At 41.2% G+C, this 20,818-nt stretch overlaps 1 protein-coding gene across 5 annotated transcripts in view; it reads right to left on the reverse strand.

Annotated features, from left to right (window-relative positions):
• The window catches only part of LOC142408474 (SAM and SH3 domain-containing protein 1-like), a 584,518-nt gene that overhangs the window by 37,811 nt on the left and 525,889 nt on the right, over positions 1 to 20,818 (reverse strand). For 4 of the 5 annotated variants that reach the window (XM_075499034.1, XM_075499037.1, XM_075499038.1 and 1 more), the window contains 4 exons: positions 16,594 to 16,634; positions 14,954 to 15,040; positions 13,502 to 13,614; positions 11,690 to 11,791 (listed from right to left, as the gene is read on the reverse strand). In XM_075499034.1, the coding sequence (XP_075355149.1) occupies positions 11,690 to 11,791; positions 13,502 to 13,614; positions 14,954 to 15,040; positions 16,594 to 16,634 (343 nt within the window). The remainder of the gene's footprint in view (positions 1 to 11,689; positions 11,792 to 13,501; positions 13,615 to 14,953; positions 15,041 to 16,593; positions 16,635 to 20,818) is intronic. The other variant, XM_075499035.1, reaches the window with a different exon arrangement.

Here is a 20,818-nt window from a genome sequence, read left to right on the forward strand (position 1 = left end):
TGAGTTCCCTGACCCACTCTACCCTCCCTGCTTCCACGGTGACCGAATTGTTTTTTTTGGTGGCTGTCCCTGACTTCAGATGGGAAAATCACCCCAATCTCCCCAACGCGTGGCGGGCCGGGCAAATGGCTTCCTGGACAGCTCTAGCAGCCAGGCCTTGGCACGGGGCTTCGGCACAGCCGGCTGCCAGCCCCGCTCTGCCCTCTCCCCCCTTAACGAGCCTTTCAGTGTGCCGCAGCACTGCGAAAGGGTAGCCATAGTCTGTTAAAGAGGGAATGATGCGTCTGCAGGAGGCTAGGCCGGAGGCTCCCCAGCACGGGAGGAGGCCATGCTGCACCCCCCTCCGCCAACGCCTCCCGGCCGTCCCATCAGGCCGAGCCTCGGCGTCGTTAACGCGCCGGTAAAACAGCCGGGGCCTCTCCATCTCCCCGTCCCCCTGCGCGCCGCCGGAGCAGGCCTCTCCCTGCACTCCAAGGGGAAAACAAACGGATTTGAAGTACTGTAAATAGGAACAACTTAACTTCCATCTCCTCCGCTCCAAGTTGTTCCATCCGAAAGCCCATATGGCTCAACTTTTAATTATTTTGGCTAATGCTGTATGTAGTAATTCTGTGGTGAATGCTTAAGTGTTTCATTTCTGGTTTCCAGGGCAACATTACATCAGATTGCAGACAGCTGGCTCCACAGCCTTAAACCATAACAAATTGGCCAAGCCGATGCACAAAAATCGTGCTTGCTTTAAAGAGAGAGCGTAGGGCTCGGCCGGGCTGCCGGGGAGCCGGCGAAGCCTGCGGGGCCCCTTGGCGGGGCTGGCCGGGCGGAGCCGCCTTTCCCCACGCCGCTTGGAGCAAGTGCATCCCCGACACATCTGCAATGCTCTCACGGTGCGGAAACCCGCCAGCTTGGAGAGCTCGGCTGCACAAACGCGTGAAGGACTACAGGGAAACAGGGACTAAATTAACAGCATCTGGAAATACCGAGGACTGTATGCAGAGGACTGCAGCCACCACGTACCACATGGCTGGAAAACTATGGAGAGGCCAAGGCCCATCCCCACCACCCAGCTCTGCGCCGCTAACAAACGTGGCCACAAACCTATGAAGACGCTCTCAAATCCAGGAGAGATCCATTCCCCCTGCCACCTCTAGCGTCTCTTCTGCTTGGAATATTTTTCCTACTCGTGCACCTCTCAAGGCCACGCTTTGCATCATCTCGTACAAAGCAAAAAGCCTTACGTTCAGGAACAAATAGGAAATTAGCACACGCACTTTGATATTCAAGGACATCCCTACAGTTCTGCTCCTGGCATCCTCTCTGCATCCTCTCCCACTTTTCTCACACGGGCTCTTTGCTACTGCCTGTTCTGGAGGCAAGGCACACGCCTTGCTCTGCCGATCTCTTAACATCCAGCCCGTTTCACACGCCATAGAATTAACAATCCTAACCTCCCCCTTTGAATTAGTGCTTCACACATGCACATGCACACGCACACGCACACACACACAGAGAAAACTAACATTTATTAGGGTACTTGGAATTAATTGGAAAAATGTAAACCAGAAGTAAGTAGCTAGCTTTCGGCAGGACTATTTGGAAGCACTTCAAGGTTATAGCAGCAGCCCTTAAAAAACACGAGATAGGCAAAGCCTGCTAGCCAGGTCCTAATAAAAACGCTTAAGAAACACTAGGACAATATCCAGTTAAAGCTATCATAACTGATTAATCTGTTTCAGCTCCATAAACAAAACCATATGTGACTTTTACATGAGCTCTGTGAAGCCATTTAGAGCGATGTTAAAATTTTACAATTCGCCTTATGCCCAGTAATAGTTCAGCCCCAAACTGATATCTCTAGGAAACCTCCCATCTAAGATAACAGGAAATCTCTTAATATCTGATTAAGCCCAAGCTGCAATTATTTTTGGCTATCAGACAATTCTTGTTCAGCAAAGTGGGGGGAAAAATACACATTCAGACTCGTGGGCATATCACATCACATCCCCCAGCCCTGGCTAGCTCACTTCAGAACTACAAGCTCCATAGTAAATGCAAAGAGATTTTGCTGTTCCCTTTAGGAGACGTGGCTACACGTGTCCTTTCTTCTTTCTCTCTAACAGGCTTTACATCTGCCAAAAAACCCAACCATTCTAACTTTTAAAAAGTTTTATGAAAGATGCCTGGATAAAGTCAGAGAGAGGAAAATAGAACAGAAAAGAACTTAAAAGCCCAAGGAAAGGAAGAGGAGAACTCAGAAAAGCTATGCATGCTGTGCTGTGCCTAAGAATAACCACAAAAGCCTTTTCTCTTTCTCCCTCTCTGAAACAGGAGGCACATCCTCTCCACATCACGCTACATGCTCAGTGACTTACCAGCTTCGGCATTTATAGGCCTAAAGCTCAGTTTCGAGTAATTCCCCCTGAGTCCTCAACTGCTGTCAGCTTCGTAACCCTAAAATTTAGGATCAGACCCTTCTTCTTAAGTATTGTATTTGCTCCGAATCCTGCGCACAAAATGCCTCTTCTCTGGAGTTACATTATCAGACACCAAACTGGCTCCGATTCCAGTGCTGAATATGTAAAGAAGAAAAAAGCGTGATGCTGGACTCAATTAGCTGTTTTCTGCTCACTGATTGATTCCCCCAGTTACTCGCTAGCTGCATAACTTGCAAGAAAGGCGTAAGTCATCAGCTCTAAGCAAATCTTCTATTCACCACAAGGAAAAAAGGGAGTGTTGTACATGGCAAACAATCCCTGTTTTCACTGACGAAGGCTTGCTGACCTCTTGCTGGCCTCCAGTTCCTTAATTACTGTCTATGGAATTTCAGTGAAAGAAAAAAATACAGAGAATCTCTGCAAAGCCAGGACGAAGACTGACCCTCAAACACGACTGCTGGAGTGGAGGCTGTGTCTATAGGAAATATAACTTAAGCCCTTTACCAGGCTTTTTTTATTTTCACTTTTTAATTCTTTTGACAAAAAGCCCCCTGAGAATTTGCCTTTATCAAGGGCTAATTTGACAGAAAAATAAACCTTGCTTAAATGTTTTTTAAATTGGTGAACTTAGATACTTTTTGTTTTCCTCTCCCCTTGGTTTCAGTGCTATAAAAAAGAACATCACTAAGAAAGCAAAAGGCAAATGATGTTTAATCCAGAAATCTCAGACTGGTCTAGAACCAGCTACATTGTGGCTTTATGAAGCATTGTAGCGTGACTTCCAATTTCTCCTCCTAGGCTGGGCTCAGACCTTCCTTCCTAAGAAACAGACTCTGAGATGCTCAAGTAAATTAGCACTTGTCTTATAGTCAACCATACCTAATCCCAAACCTTGGGACAAATCCAGAATTTGGACAATTCTTCTCAGAGCACAAGAAAACACAGACCAAAACCTCTACTAATGACTGCTATCCAGTGGCAGAAAGCAGTAGCAAAGGCATACCACAACAGCACCCTCTTTAAGCCAAGAAAAGATTCCCCTTACTCAGGATCATACCATCAATGCCCAGTTAATCAGAATTTGCCGCAGATCAATCACACAGCGAAATCACAGCGGGACTAAACATCTACTTCCTTTGACGACTGGCTGATTTCAATGAGCCACCTAGCCAAATATCCTTTTTCAATTTATCCATCTTTGTACTAGTGACCGTGCATAGCTTTTCTACTCCCTAGTGGTCATGTAAACTAGATTCACTGGTGTGTTGTAGCTGGGTTCTTACCTTTGAATTACTTTAGCCCCAAAACTCTGATGTAAAACCCTATGGAAAATTCTAAGCTTCAGATAAAACCAGCTAGTATTCTCCAATTTCAATAACATACCAGCCCACATCAAGTGAAACATGACAGCAACTTCCTTGAAATTGTCCCAGATTCCCTTAAAAGTTCATGGCCATGAGTGAAATTGATCTAAGTTTGGGGCTTTGCAACTTGAGTTTTGAAGGTTTCGGGTTTCATTAAGAAAGTTTCACAAACCTCTAACCCTTGCAGAGGCTGTTTATAGAAAACTGTGTGAAGCTCAGATGTGATAATCTGCATCACATCCTGAGGTTACAAATAAAGGCCTCCAAAATTTTTACGAAAATTAACAGAGGTCATAAATGTTTTTGCCACTTCACATAATTAACTGCAAGAGTATGAATTACAAAGGCTATGTAAGTCTAAAATGTGCAGTGGTAGTGTCAGCCCCCCTAGGTAAGCTGAAGGAAACAGCAATCCCATGTCTGGGCTTGGTCTCTGATTACTTACAAGGAAATCAAAGGAGCATCCAACGGCTACTTTGGTGAAAGATGTATTATACATTAGCTGGTGACGACACTGCTTGCTGAAATTAGTGGGAAATGTTTGTCATAAGTAACGAGAGCACAAAAATTGAATTCTCCCAGGAGGTCTGTCTTGATACTAGAATAGCTGCTTAGGCAAATTCCTAAATGTTAACTGTTTCCAGGTTTTAGTTAAATAATTTTGAGAAGCATATTGCTGATGTTTGCATCTGCAAGCCAGACACTCTTCCTCATGGCAAAGTGTTTCTCTCACTGATTAGCATAATTAATTTTAATGACATTACAACTGTACTCATGTACCACTTGTCATAGGTATATGTGGCAGAATGAAGCTCTGCATTACATTTTTCTGTATCTGTTGCAATACGGCATTCCTTTCCAATTCTCCTGCAGACTCCTCTACGCATGGGAAAGAGATTCTCTAACAAGGCGCTCTCAACTGCATCTTGTGTTTTGGCAAGGCTAAGAGGGCCTGGGGAGAATCCCTGTTCTTTGGTGTAGGCTGTACTATTGATGAATGGAGTACACTACTGGCACTACAAACCAACTTCTCCGCATTTTGGAAAACCAAGGGTGGAACAGCAATACATGAAATACAGTGAAATTCATATCAGAGGAAAAAAAAAAAAGAAAAAAAAAAGAAGAGAATGAGAGCCCTTTAGTGAAGGGTGTAGTAATTCAAATTACATTCTTATAGTATTTTCAAACAATCAAACTATTACTGTTACTGTCCTAAGCACAAGGAAGGAAACACCAGTGACGGGGAGGGGGAGCAAGTGGTAACTGACAGGAGTGCAATTAAAATTTTCTATTGTACCACAAGTAAAGATTATTCAGCCTGGGTCTGCCAAATAGGGCAGTGAAACACATAGCTTTTGAGATTCCTAATTCTTGAACTGAGCAAGGCTTTGTTCCAATTTAATAGGCTTGGTCTCAGAAAAGATGGGGGCAGGGAAACCACATTATGGATTACAGCATCTCCTGCTGGCTGATGCATGCAGGGAGAATAGGAAAAAGCTGTTACCACCGTCCCTCACCCTCTAGGTAATAAGCAGAGAAATTAGGCAGCTGCCCAAGGGCAAAAAGGTATAAAAAAGCCAAGTAATGTGTTAGAATGAATATTAAATTAATTTGCCTTCCCACCTCCCACCCTCCCCAAATACGTGGCCAAACATTTTGCGGTAAAGTAAATCAATAGGGCTTGTCTGAATGCAGTCAAAACAGAAGTGGTTATGAACACGCTTAATTACAGTCACTGCCTGCGCATTACTGTAAGCTCTCTTCTCTGAGTCATGATAGCAGGAAGATTTTTCTCACAGACCTTATGACAGACTAATTACATCCAGTCTTCACATACACAGGAGCAACTCCTGCTGGCAGTGATCAGGAGGTTTACTTGGGCTACCTTACTGCCAACTGCTCAGTACAGTTCTGTGCTGACAATGTTTAGTCCCACTAGAGACACATAGCCAAGTTGTATCTGATGACAACATAGGCAGGTCTTGCATGGTAAATAATACTAACAGAAGTGATATCGTTTTATTCCTAAATAAATGCGTTTCTCCTGCAAATTCTAAAGCGTTCTGGAAAATTTCAGACCAAATAGGTAAAAAAACTCCTTACAGTGTTCTACAAAACCAAATATAAACACATTGATGGTCTCTCGCTCTGCTATCATCACTCCACAGCACTGACCTTACTTAAAACTTTGTGTTGTGTCCTGGGAACTGTAATGATGATTTGTGTTTCTCTCATGAAGGTTTTTGTATTACTATACTCATGGGAAACCCTGCTTTTATGCATGGATAGAGAAGGGGGAAAGATCGTAACAGAATATGCTGTAATTCTTTTGCTACTAGCTTTCACCAAGAGGTGCTGGACACCGTCCCTGAGGTCAGTGGAAAAGGAGGGCAGCCAGCACCTCCCAGGACAGGTCCCTGGCTATGGTAGGCGCATAGCATGGGAATTTAGCACTATCATTTTGAAGCTATGTCTTACTATTGGCTCTTTCTTCATCATAACCGTTACTAAGCACTGACAGTATTATAGGTACTTGGATAGTAATAATAAATATACCATCGAAGGCACATCAGTGCCTTTCAGGAAATCTTAACAGAAATTGGGTCACTAGACTCTTCGGAGCAAAGACAAAAGCTCTGCATTCATTCATATCCATGCTCAGCATCAGCTCCCCTCCGTTACTTCAAAGAGCATGCAGGGTCTGGAAGTGGCAAGAAGCTCTCCAAGAAGAACTGAAACATAGAAACGTCCTCTTCCACCCTTTAGCCTTTCATGGAAAAAAAATAACTTGCAAAAACTAGTAAGTCCCGCGATAACAGCAAAAACGAGGCTAACATAGCGCATAGCTTTCAAAATGCTCAAAGTATCCATGTTGCTTCAGTTTAAACATTACTGTTTAAATTAAAAAACCCCTCATCATACCCTAGTCTCCATTGATATCCAACGCTGGTTCCCAATATGCATCGACTTTAAGCTTCATTCTAACAAGTTAAACTGATTATAGCAAAAGAAGGGCTTTTTCCTGTTTACTGTAACAGTCCTGTAGTATGAGCAATAATAATGTTAATAAATGGTTAAAGATTTTAAGAATCCATCAGTAATACAAATAAAAATAAATTTTAAATTGCTGTATTTAGAAAGCATCCACAATCTGAATCACTGAAATAAGTATAACCCTGAATAATGCGGATTTGCTGTAGTTACACTTAGATTTACTCGAGGTAATTGGTGCTACAGAAGTTATACTGTAATTATTTCTTCCTACTCTTCACACTTACCAAACACAACAGTAATGACTGTCGTGAGTCAGAGATGATTCTATCAGACTTCATCTTTTGTCAGTCAGCTTTGTACCAGGTAACAGAATCCTGATTCAACAGCTTCAGCATCTCCTGGATTGAAACTAATACAACCCAAAACCCATTCTCATCTGCTATTCTGCCTTTGACAATGGCAGTAGACACAAACCCAGTACTGCACACCCTTTCAACTTTTAGACCCATTTAATGATTCGGTAAATGAAAACGTCCTCAGGAAATAATATGAAGAACAGGAGCAACAAAGGATTTTCTCACTCCAGCTAGAGCTGCCGCTGTGCGGGCTCGATTTGCTGCCGCCTGTTACAAAGCGGATTGATTAGATGGAGGAGAGCAGCAATGCAAGGGGGAGCTTCCCCAGCGTCGGCCTCACGGCTGATGCAGATGTGCACGGCACACCTCCAGGCCTGCGCAACTGCTGCCACTCTCCCCAGCGAAAACAAAACGGGGTGCCAGTTTCCTACTGGTAACAGTGCCATGCTGACAAGCACTGGGAGGGCAGGGAGGTAAAACAGCACTGTGGGCTTCCCGCCACCCACCCGCGGGCCATACTGTTGGAGGGAGATGCTGTTTTTGTTCTCCCCGCTCATAAATTTTATGGCCTGCCTCCCGAGGCTGCTAAGGCCACACGTGGCAGGTGGGGAGGTCTCGGGGCAGCGCGGCACAGCTCGCTGCGGCACCCTTCAAACGAAGGCCGCCTACGCTACCTGGAAGCTGGCGTTAACGAGCTCCGGATGGCTGACCGTTATCTGCTGATCAAAACCGAAACACAGGAGCGCGACGAGACCAACAAAACAGTTCAGTCCAGGGATAATTACAACTTCATTTAACTTGCATCTACAGAAACTGTCAGCGAAGTTAATTAGTGGTTTCTTTCAGTGGCAGCACACGTATGATACAACCTCCCTCCTGCTTCTCTCCTTTCCCCCAGTCCCGCATCAAACACGGCCATTGGTACCAATTAGTAGTCTTTCAGCAGAGGGCACAGGAAAGGATTTATACCGGTTTCTCCTAATGCTGGTCCTCCAAGCTGGGCTGGAGCTGTACCAGAGGGGCTCTGGGGACGAAGCAGCCCTGTTTTAGATGAACTGAGAATTTCAGCCCCCAGAAGTTATCAAACGGGCCTCTATCTTTAAGAAGCATAAAAGGCACCTCAGTATAAAGAAAGAATGTGATACAATTTTGAAGTCCTCTCTTTCCCTGGGCTTTCTGACTCCTGAGGACAAATAGGCCCTTATCTAAAATCCAGAAAGGGATCCATTTGTAATCTGCACCTGCTTTACATCCCAACACTTGGCACAAGGCAATGAAAGCTTGTCTAGAGTTACTGTGAGCAGCCTTCATTCCAACAGAGACGAAACATAAATATTCAGAAATAAATTTGTAAAAAATGATGAGGCGTTTTAGACTTTCGATACATCTGACTAAAAAGAAAAACAGTTTCAACTGCATCCCCACATTAGCAAATAAATAACACGCGTACTTTGTTGTGAAACAAAGGGACCACAGTAGTGAGACTGAAAGCTACAAACTGCTCTCAAGTGGCAGAGAACCAAGTCACCTACTGGCTTGGCAAGGCCTTTGTTTGTTTGTTTCTTAAGAGCAAACAAACAGGACACACAATTAACAGCACAGCAATGACATCGGGCTGCCTCCCTTCGGGTGCTGAGATGACAACCCTTCAACCCTTTGTGGTTCATCTTTAGGGTTTAGTTTTGTAAGGGTATGAAGTGCAAGTTTCCATTTCCTGGTACAGTAATTTGAAAGAGGAGGAGCTGGGAAAAAGAATTCTTAAATCAATCTTTAAAATGAGATTAGGATCAAACCAGTGATGTTAGTCATAAACACATGCTAGTTATACAAGCTAATAGAAGAGTGGTCCTTTTTTTTTAATCCTAAAAAGGAAAACAACAACAACTAATGATATTTGTCCTTTAGATGTTATTTTGTAGGTGGCTCTTCTTATGTTGTGGGCAGAGCTGACTTGGAAGTATGGAGTACTTAAACCCTTAGAAGACTCCAGACATTCTGCCTTCATTTTTAGAACCTCCAAATGCTTAGAGCCTACCTGTTGGTTTGTTTTGGTTTTTTTTTTTTTTTTTTTTTTTCCTTCCTGAAATGTAATCATTGGGCAAAGCTGGACCAAGATTCTACACAAAAACCTAGTGACCCACCCTCCCAAGTCCTCCTAACTACCAGCAGATATCTCTGCCTGGGAACATAAGACATGAAGGGAAAAAAAGCCATTATACTAGGGTGTCGATATCTCTTAAATCCCCAAGGTTACCAAACACATGCATAGCAAATAAAATAAAAAAAATTATTTTCCTAAATTCCCTCAATCTGCAATTATCCTGCAATTTGCTTTTATCATTTGTGTGTACAAAATGTTTACAAAATGATCAAGTATGATCACAATGTTCCACTAAAAACTGCCTAGTAACAATTTGGCCATGAGACTGAAAAAAAAAAAGAAATCAGAAAAAATGCCAACAGAACCAGAAGAGCCATTGCCCAAGGAGTTTTAATCCAACGCAGAAACTTCAATTTCAGTGACTCATATTTTCAATTAGTTTCTGAGGTCAGAAGGCAGTGGGCTATCTAACAAAATGTTTTTAATATATGGATAAACATCTTTGCTTCATGGCCTCTATAAAATGAATGGGGTAGTTTTAAGTTGAGATTCCAATTTCGCAGAGTACAAATCACACAAATGGCACTGAAAGTCAAACCATTTGGCAAAGAAAGGGCTTGAAAACAGAATCATCTTTGCATCTCTCTAAAGCTGGTCATTTAACATTAATAGAGATGTCCTTTGGCAAAAGCCTGGGTGAACACACGCCCTATTTCTAGACATATCTGATATTTTGCACTGTTTGTTTTTCCCTCTTGCATGTCAAGTATAGCCCAAAGTTTTTCATCCCAGTTAACCCTGGTTTCTTTCTTGTCCACAAAAAAAGAAGCCAAGCTGACTTTTGTTCTAACATGAAGTTTCATTTCTGCAGATGATCTGATTTTCCCTTGAAGGTGAGCAGTTTCACAGCTTCTGTTAAACGTAACCAGGATGAAAATTAGGAGCAAGGACAAAAACCTTGAGAGGTACCTACAATGATGGAATAGAGATCCCCCATCTAAGTTAGCAGAAAGATCGTTCAAATCCTACCAGAACAGCAGAGAGAGGCAACAGAGCTCTGGACTCAAAGTACAAAGATGGCTTAGGAAAATAATTTTAGAGAAAAGGTGCCAAGTTGTTCCATTAGGGAGCAAATACTGAGTCATGTTCGGTCCTCAGAGGTATACACAGCTTTCAGTAACTTCAACACAAGTGTAAACCACTCTCAGAAGATTTAAGAGAGAAACTCAGTATCCTTCTGAGATTTGACCTCAGCAAATGAGAGTTTTGAGACTTTCATGCTATAGGTACCTCAGCCAAAGGCCTTAAGAGGGGAAAGTTCAGGCTATAAATACTAATGGGGAAAACATCAAGACATCTTTCAGCCGGCTAAACAATCAGTGCAGAAGAGTCAGGATCCTTCCTTCTCTATTCCTTGCACATTTCTGATACATCAGAACAGAGTATAAGGCAACATCAGTCCCCCTCTGCTCCCATCTAACTAAAGATGGGCATATTTTTTTTTTAATACAAACAAGAAAATCTTTTTCCACCACAAAATATTTTAAACATCTCATAAAATGACATAGCATTCCTCTTTTCATTTAGGGAGGAGAAGCTAACTGTCTGCTGCAGTTAGCAGGAAATTCCATTGACAATAAAACAAATAAATCAATCAATGGTCTCAAAAGCCTATGATTCAATTATATGGGTTACAAAGAGCTTGGATTTGACAGCCGAATGTGTGCTTCTCTAAAATTTATCTGTGAACTTTCAATTAGAGAAATGAAGTGGAATAAACTACTCAGTGAAAATGAAGATATTTGTAAGGAAAAATTAATTAGTTCAGTATGGCATGACACAAGGACTGTCTGGTGCCCATAAAAACAACAGAAGCTACACAGCTCAGAAGTAAAAACGAGGGAGGAAAGCTGCCTTACTGCTTATGGGTCTGGCAAAAGCTGCAAACTCTCTCGGCTGAGAGTTAGCAAATGCAGAGATAGAACTGTTTGAAAGCAGCAGGCAGCAAGGACTTAGCCAGACCCTCAGCTAGGATGCATCAACAAGAGCTAGGAAGGCCTGAGAAAGTCTGCTGATTCACAGTAACTGAGAAGTAAAGTGAAACAGTTCCCTCTAAACAACCTAAAAAACCCTTTTCTGTGCATTTTGGAATGCGGGCATTTTTGCCTGGGATCACTTGTCCTTCAAAAGCTCAGTGACAAAGGGCCAGATTAAAAAAAAATAGAAAAAAAAAAGAGAGATTAAAGTCTACGACAACAGACCTTGAAGATTTAAAATCCACATTAAAAGATTTTCTGCAGACAGAACATAGCATCACAAGGTCAAATGATACATTTGCTATTAAGGAAATCACCAGGTAAATCAGGATATTTCTGTACTGCAATAAAAGAATTTAAATATTAAATGATACTGGGGAGCTAGATCAGAATGACAGGTACTTACATTACAATTGGAAGACCCATCAAATGTTGAGTAAGAACCATCAGGCCATTCTGTAGCATCCACAGCGCTCGATTGCCTGTGCTGGGCTTCATATTCTTTCAGCTAAAATTTGGAAAGACAGAGAGAACATTTTCCAGTGAGAAGAAGCTATCAATCTTCATTAAAATAGCAACAGTTAATGTCCTTTCAGGTTTTTTTTCCCCCATATCATTGTGGAACTGGGAAAATGAGAACTTGTGCACTGTATGTCTCACTTGTTCAAAATAAATTAATTTGCTTTAGAATCAGAAATTTTAATGATAAGATTTTTTATTTAAAGGAAGAAGCTGTAAACACTGAATTTTGATTAACTGTCATTGGTAAAATATAAGTTATACATCCCCAACTCAGAGGCACAGTTTCCACCGGACAGACTAAATCACAATAGTCTGCCAATTTCCTTCATAAAGAAAACGTTCTGCAGTAAAGACTAGGAACTATCTTTTATAATTTTAAAACTAAAGACCATCTTTCCTGTTTTCCAATAAAAGGCTTAAGACATAAAACCAATCCTATGGGAGTCAAACTGTTGAGAGGATCATCAAGAACTGATGATACTAAAAAAAAAGAAAAAAAGTTGCTGCTAGTAGCTCAGACCACTAGAGGGAAACAGTACGAGTACATATATATTAACCATACAGATTAGGTACAACCCACCCCCCCCAGATTTTCAACAACAGAGAAGTAGAAGAATTCCCAATATTACCACCCGGTAATGTTTAAAATTTTGCTTTTTTTTTTTTTCATTATATGCTTCCCAGCAAAGCAGTATTTTCTTCAGACAATAACATAACTTTCTATTCTAGGATAATCTAATTCAAGAGGTAGTGTATCAGTATAGAAATTTATCTGAGTGCCAATTCATGATCTGAATCATGTTTTCTGCACCTCTCATGGAGCCCATACAGAATACCCTGTGTTCCATCACAGTATTTTGCACAAGGGTACAAAATCAAAAGTGGTGTGGAAACTTGAACACTGACCTTTTTGCTCCTGAGCAATTAAAATCTCAGCCCTATTGCTGCACAAATACAATGCCTTACAGTTATTGTTCTTGTGGTTTATTAACATTTAGATTTTGTAAAGAAACACTTGTGACAGCCACTGTACTTATCAAAAAATACATCTGTGTTGATTTTAACGTCAAATGATAAAAGCAGCTGAATATGTTTTCTTGAAGGCTATTAAAACAAAACAGCACCTTTTTGGCTAAGAAACAAGCAGAAGACATTTCAGCTTAAATGTTAGTATTTTTTAAAGTTTTAATTGCTGAAAATGGAAGCCTTCAATCAAACTGCCCTTCAGCCACTAGCAGCAGGAAAATAATATATGCGTTCTGAAACAAATAAGGCAAGCCCAGAAAAACCTGAAGCATTCCTTTTAGTACTTAAACAAACCTATGAATGTGCATGATAAATAAGGACTAGTACAGTTGGAATTCATCTTCCTTACCTTTAGACAGCTGCAATGAAAATGTATACACTTGAGCTTTTCTCTGATTGGCACCCTTATTGCCAATGGAGAGAAGCAAATGCTTTTAGGACTTGATTAATTTGCCATACCTTAGACATCTATTTTTGGTTGAGCTAAATCTCACTTTTTCTCATAAACAAAGGAATTGCTATCTAATTTATGCTACCTAGTGTGATGGGACAAACCGGCAAGCTTTCTCCCTTTCTCCTATGTTTTCTGAGCAAATGAAAACTCCGAATTGGTATATCCTACATCCTAAAACATGTTTCTCCAGGAAACTGAAGTGTGTATATATCATACCCTAGCAAGTGCTTCCTCAATGGTGATCATCTTCTCTTTGACCATCATCATCAGCTGGATTCGTTCCTCATCACTCATTGTGATCTCACTGGCCACGTACCCTACATCCTCTCCTGCAGGAAAAAGCACAAAGATAACAAGCACGTGTAAGAGGTCGTGCACAGAGTGGGGTATATTGAAACTGGATTTTACCCAGTGCTCTGAAATCTGTTCGCCACATGGATCTGGCTGGCCAGAAACAGACCTTCCCCAGAGCAGTCTCATGGTATGATTTAAAAGGACTGAATGATTTGGAAGTAACTGAGCAAGAAAAGGAAGTAAATTAGGCCTAGAAAACTAAGTCTACTCTGACACTGAAAGCAGGAAAACATGACAAGGAGAAATAAAACGTGACTGTCATCACACAATTACTGACCTTGAAAGACAAGAATCAAAAGAGAAAGTGCTAATGCCAGAAAAGTCCTGCACTCAGCCCCGAGGAACACTGTAGTCAGCTGCCAGAGCGGACGGGAAGCCCTTCCAGGAACTGCATGCTGGGCCCTTGCAGCTTCTGCTTCTGCTGTGAACTGGTCACATCCCCTGATCTATCCAGGCTATCTAATCGGCTGTTGAGCTGGCACATGGTGCTGGATGCACTGGGGCTCTCAACTCCAGGACATCTCTTTTTGGTATGAGCTTGGTGTGTCAGCACGGACAGTTAGAACTTGCCTTGAGAGCCAGCAAGGACCCACATTTAACTGAGAGTGTAAATGTGCCCCTTTTCAATCTCATAAGTGGGCTCCTGTCATGTTTCACAATCCATCTGAACACAGACATAGTGACATGGGGAAGCATCTGTTTGCAACAGAAGGATCTAACAGATGCACGTGGGGAAACAGAAATTTTCTGTGTGAAGAGAAATACTTGAAGCAATGCACAGCTGCATCTTTTGGAGAACTAGAGAAAGACACCTGACAGTTTAAGTGGAATCAATCCTACATTTGCACTAGTCACCAGATGCACTTCTACTACTACTTCTTGTAGTGTCTTCTCCTGCAATGAGAGGCTGGATTCAACAAGCCTAAGGCAAACAGGTCCAAGTAACCAAATGCCAAAGAAAGGAGAAACATCTTTCTAATTAAAACAGGATCAGAGCAGGATCATCAAGTCAGGATCAGAAAAAAAAGGCATTGTGTTCATTTACAGATATTACTTATAAATATATTTTAACTGCATCACTGTGCATGTGCATTCACTGACAGTCAGGACCAAAGGCGTCCCAGCCTCATGCAGATGCAGTCTCACATAACATGACTCGTTTTCCTGAGCTCTGTCACGATGAACCAAACCTGTGATACTTCCAGATCCACAGACCCCCAACTGCCACATGGCTACAAGTGAATTTTACTCCTTTGTGATGCTGGCTCCTTCTATTTTATACGAATAGGTTGTGTGTCCTTAAAAAAGATTTACCTTTTGAAGTCTGCCTCATTAGTCCTTTCTGATTCTTTCGGAAATTCTGCCAAAAAAACTTATTTTTCTTTTTCCAGTCTGCTTTCCCTAAAAGGAAAGTGGGGAGGGAGGATGAGGGGAAAGGGAAAAAGAATGTCAGAAGGAAACATCAGTTAGTAAATGCTAGAGAAGCTTTCAAGCATTAAGTTATATTTTCTAAGTCAAAAACAAGAATAAAAAAATCTCTAATTTTCTGTTTTTCTTGATTTATTCTGTACAGGAACTATGCTGATGTAGCTATTTCAGGGAAATGCACATTCTTTTATAATTGCCAATGCTATAGAGGACTGAGATAAGCCAGTAACTTACATATTTTGAATTATAAACAGAAAATATTTTACATTCATTTTGATATCTGTTGTTAATGTCAAGTCTGGATGTGTTTTTGAAGTATTTTGTTGGTTTATTCTCTTTAACTGAACCACAGTTATGCAGCCTAAGCCACAACTCATATAAGTAATTTTCTAGTATGTGTGTGCATATCTATACAGAAAATAAATAGTTTACATATATATAAACGCACACACATATGCACAAACACACAGGCACATTCTGCTACTTGGCACAAGAAATTTCCTAAGACCATCAGCTACATCTGACTCTTGCTTTCTGTATGCCTGGACTGTACAAGGGTGGGTCTCCATGTCCATTAATATCAGATCTGCGTATGGCTTGATGATCCAGAAATAAATAATTTGTTCTAAAAAAGAACAGAATCTGGCTCAAAGTAGGACATATAACTGTGTTCCATTGAATTAACCAGGGCACATGCTATAAAGTTTCTGCCATCTGCAAAAGAACAGACCGTGCTTGATCTGGCAGAAATGCTACTGATACAGAGTTACTTCATCCCTCTGCTTTTGAAACATTCAAATGAACACAGCTTATGCCATGCTACTGATTTTCAGCATGTGATTATAGTATTTTGGATCTCACCCTAGAAGCCCCAGATCTGGGTTTACTGACTCTCTGAAACACAGTTTAAATTTAGACTGTGTAGCAATGTCCCTAGAAAAAAAATTAAAAAGAAACAAACAAAAAAACCCTCCCAGTTTTTCTTTTCCTCTCCAACGAGCATGATAAAATGTCCAAAATTGTATCAGCTCAGCTAATAAGTTAGGATAGCAATATGAACTAACTATAGTATGTTAAAAAAAAAAAAAAAGAAAAAGTACAAGACAATGGAAAACAAATACATACTTAAGGATGCAAAACATTTCAGAAACAAAGGAAAAGACTCTGGTGTGACATGAACAAAAACAACAGAAATCCCAGTTACTGACTGGTGGTGGTAATTTTCAGAGTACAAATGGATAGGCTAACAGTGATCTAACATGCAGACATTTGAAATTCAATATAACAAGTCAAAAGATGCATATTTATCACATGACAACGCTTGTTGGGCAGTCTCAGTGATCACTGAGACACCCAGCATCTAACTTTTAAAGCTGCTAAGACTCGCCTTCCCACCCCCCACACAAATACGCTGCTGCTTTTTGCCAGCATTGTGTTTACTCAGCTCTTCGCATCCCAGCACAAGCAAAACTCAAAACCTCTTTAAGAATTCCATAAGAGTTTCAAATAAAATGAAATATACTGACCTACGGAGCCTTCTTCTGAACTTGATTTATGAATGGAGAGCCTAGGACAAAAAAGAGAAATGGACTTACTGATGTAGGCTTCTCACATTTCATGGGAGCTGATTACAGTAAATTATAGTTTCTAAACAATACATCATGAGCTGTTTTCTCTTCCCTTTTCTTCCCAACACAGCAAGTTGTAAACAAAAACCGAACCCACTGGTCCGACCACAGTAACTGAGTTCCCCTCTTAACAGCATGGAAAAATACATACCGACAGAAACCTATGGTTAAGGCAAAGGAGTCTAGGGATCCCTCAGAAAAACACTTTTTCGCATACTTTGCCCTTTTCCATTTATAAAACAGTATTTTGGCTGCCGTAGAAACTGTAGCACTCAGATGCTGTATTTGTTGAGCTGTATAACAGTTTTTGGCCTATTTGTTTTTTATCTGAAAATGCTTTATAAATATGCATTCATTAAACTTTCAGAAGCCACTGTGTGGAAGAGAGGAGTAGAGATTTTTTTAAAGACAAGGTGAAGAAAGCTTGTCCAAGACCCTATGAAGCGCAACCGTAGATTGACTGGAGACTACAGCTTCTTTCTCCTGAGTCCTTTCTGTGTGCTTTCCCACCAGTGTATACTCCCTTCCTCAAAAGCTAGCTGGAGAGACTTATTTTAACAGAACATGGACTTTACAAACAACCCACTAAAATAGTAAGTAAATCTTTTGTTCTCGGTCTTTATGTTCATTGAACTAGTTTTCCATAATGGATTCCAACTCAGAGCCAACAGTTCATTGTGGGATCTCTGATCAGACATCACCCCCCTTCATTGCCTTTTTTTTTCCTGTCTGTATAAATGGAGCTAATAGAAATTACCAAATCTTGTGCAATTCTTTGAAGCCTTCCTATGGGAATCACTATTTACCAAGCTGCGCCAAGCCAGTGAAATGACTTCTGCCAGCTTCAATGGCTTTGCTGGAGGCTCCAAGTGCAAAGCATTACTGCAGCGTCTTTGCTGAGAGCTTGGCCCCACGACGTGACAATGCCCTATTGTGCGGTGGCTGTACTGCTGCCATGCAGAACGGAAACATGCGTACCCCAGCATACCAAGAAAACTTCAAGCCAAATCATTCTTTGAATGAGGCCATATAATAACACATGCATGCCATACTCTAGTTGCTGTCCACAGTGTTTGCACAGGCTCCCTGCGTTTTCTTAGACCCCCAGAAGAGGGCAATGAAGAGTTTTTGATCAATTCAGTAAACACTTGAAAGAAAATTTTAGTTCAAGGCAGTTCAGAGTTTAGAAGATGTACACAAATACCGGCCAACGTTTTGTAAGCACGAAAAACATGCTCATCAATTTGCAAATACATCATTGAAGGGGAAATGAGACAGTATGAAGCTTCAGTTTGATTTAGTAATTCATCTAGACAAGGAGGGTTTGGCACAGCGAAGCTCTGAAAGGTAACCTCCTTCAACCTCAGACTGATTAGAAATTTAATCCAGCACAAACTGCAAACCAGTTGAAGCAATCAAATTTCAGATTTGTAGTGCACCAGGCGGAGGGAGACATTTAGTGTTTTCCTTGCTGGTAAAGTTTACCCTTGAAGGGAAAAAGTTAATGTTATAAGGTGATATGCCACCAAATGCTCAGTTTTTAAGACGACTGAATAGCAAATGCAGGAGAAAAATACAACCCCCATACTTTCTGGGTAAAAACTCCAGAAAAGTCAGTGTCAAAATTTAAGGACTTTCAACAGGGCCAGGATTTCATCCAGACCCTTAAAAGTAAAGCTGTCAGCGGGTATTTTTCTAAAGAAAGTTTTTGGATAAAAAGTATGTGGACTTGTATATGGAGACAACCAAGTAAAAAGAAAGCCAAGTTCTGTTGGAACTGACAGAATTAATCCACTATGTGTTTTGCACCCAAGCATACACCTCACCCATCAAGCAGTTATTCTATTTATATTAAATGAATTTAGTATCCATGAAATGCACCAAATCACCATCCTTAGAAAATGAAATCTGATAATGATCAGAACTCTGCCTCACTAGTGAAATCAGCCTCAAAGTGGAAAGGCAGTCTCTGGTGCTCTTCAGCCTCCAAATCAATTTTAATCCTTTTCTTCTCTTGTGCAGTTGCCAACAACGATGCAAGTAAGTAGCAGGTGTAGCGGCAATGTTTGTGATGCGGACATCTGTTCACTGGGAATTAGCCTGAGGCCACCAACTCGTCGCACACTGGCCTCCAAAGAAGGGGAAGAGCACTAGGAGCAAACATCTGACGCGCCTGAGCCAGAGGGGATGAGGAGAAGAGTAGGATCTGAAGCAAGCAGACCACCTTCTCATTTATAACTGATTTAAGAACTATGCTGAGTTTCATCAGAGGATGCAAATTCCAATTATGATTTCATGCATTCCCTAAAGAGGAAATCTTCCATGCCTGGACTGACCTTGAAAATGCTAACAGCTGGTCTGAAGAGATGGAAATGCCAACAAAACCTACCACATAGACCCTGATAAGGCGCTTACTTTTTAGTTCCACCAGACAACTCTGACGCTTAAAAATCCTCAGTGAAATCAATCAAGCGTTTTACTTCCTAGATGTCTGGTGAAAAATTCCAGAGTACCTCGGAGTTGCTGTATGTTTGATTTGCCAATTACACTCCCTTTACTCTGTTAAATCTGCGGCTCCTCTGTGAATGTGCACTGAAAGTGATTTGTGTTCTTCCATTCATAGACTGATAACTTGTACTGAAAGTTAATGATGCAGTGACACTTGGCAGAAGTTTCAGCACTGCGTGTCTGAAAGGGAGCCAAATGCCATTACTCCACCGTGGAGGCCTTCATTTTTGTTGTGGTCTGATGTACAACTTCATTAGCAAGCTTTCACATGAAATGTACTCTGTCACAGCATATAGCAGAAGAAATGTATGGGTATATGTTCAGACAAGAAGGAAGAAAAAAAGATTTATGGCCAGAGGGAAGGAGTACTTTCTTATCAACCCATAATCTCTGGAAGCGAGCTGCAGAAGGGGTCAAAACTTTAGTCCATTAATCTCACAAATTCAAAACCATCTCTAGGCCGATACTTTGGGCCTCTTGGAGCCAAACTGCTGAAATAAACAAATGAGGAAAAAATAAATAGCAGCACAATAGATAATCTAAAAATGGAGCTACTTTTGGGAGTGACCAAATATTACTGCCTTAGAGAGATGATGGGTTTCAGCAGTTTAGTAAATTACATCAGACCACTCAGTGATCAGTGACACAAAATTTAGTAGCAACAGCTGGAGTGGAGAACCTGGACCAGGAACCAGCTGATTAGAAAGACTGGCTTAACAGAAACGAGTTTACATTCAACGCTAAAATGTGCAAGTACACAAACAGGACTGACACAAAAGTCAGTCTTTCAAACGCTGGAGGTTTGCAAATGACAGAGTACCTGCTGAAAAAGGATGACTGAGAAGAAACCAACACGTTAATCCTAAAAGGCGTAAGGATGGGAAATTCCAATGGCAGTACAAAGGATGAATATATAAGGGAATAGCTGTACAACCATCATTACTCATGCTCAAGAAAGATGAATTCAAACCAGAAGTGGTAAAGAGAAAAGCTGTTAGAATAGTCAGGGAACCGGACAGCTTATCTTACGAGAGAAAGCTAGAAAAGTTTTGCCTGTTCAGTCTGTCAAAATTGACAGCTGCAAGAAGATTAATTTACTGCCTATTAATAAATCAGGCACGGGAACAAGCAGACATAAGCTGGAAAGAAATTAGAAAAGAGGAGTTAACATCTCCTAACTATGTGGACAAACTTCCAACAGTAGGTAGAGAAAGGGAGGGCAGCTTTAAAAATTAACTGCTTTTAAGAGGGTGCTTGAAGGATAGAGACCAGAGCAAACGCCTTTGACAACAAAGATCTGGACATGAGGACTGCCTCTGGAGGGCACTTCTGGTGGTTCTTCTGCAGCCTGTGGGTTTTGTATGAACGATGGCAAAGCCAAGCAATCAAAATGGTCTTTGAATCTATCTTTCCATAAAAGTGCTGCAGTGGGGGTGACCTTGCTATACCTAAGCAATCCCTCCCTTTTATAAATTAACCCTTGAATCCTGGAGGGGGGCTCCAAAACTTGGAGCGCCAGGAAGAACTAATGCACACATTTGCATCACAAGCCAACTGAGACTGTATCTGATTATTAAGACAGGTTTCAACTAGGCTGTATCGAGCTACTAGGCTA

The sequence above is a fragment of the Mycteria americana genome, chromosome 3, assembly GCF_035582795.1.
Source record: "Mycteria americana isolate JAX WOST 10 ecotype Jacksonville Zoo and Gardens chromosome 3, USCA_MyAme_1.0, whole genome shotgun sequence".
Classification (NCBI taxonomy): domain Eukaryota; kingdom Metazoa; phylum Chordata; class Aves; order Ciconiiformes; family Ciconiidae; genus Mycteria; species Mycteria americana.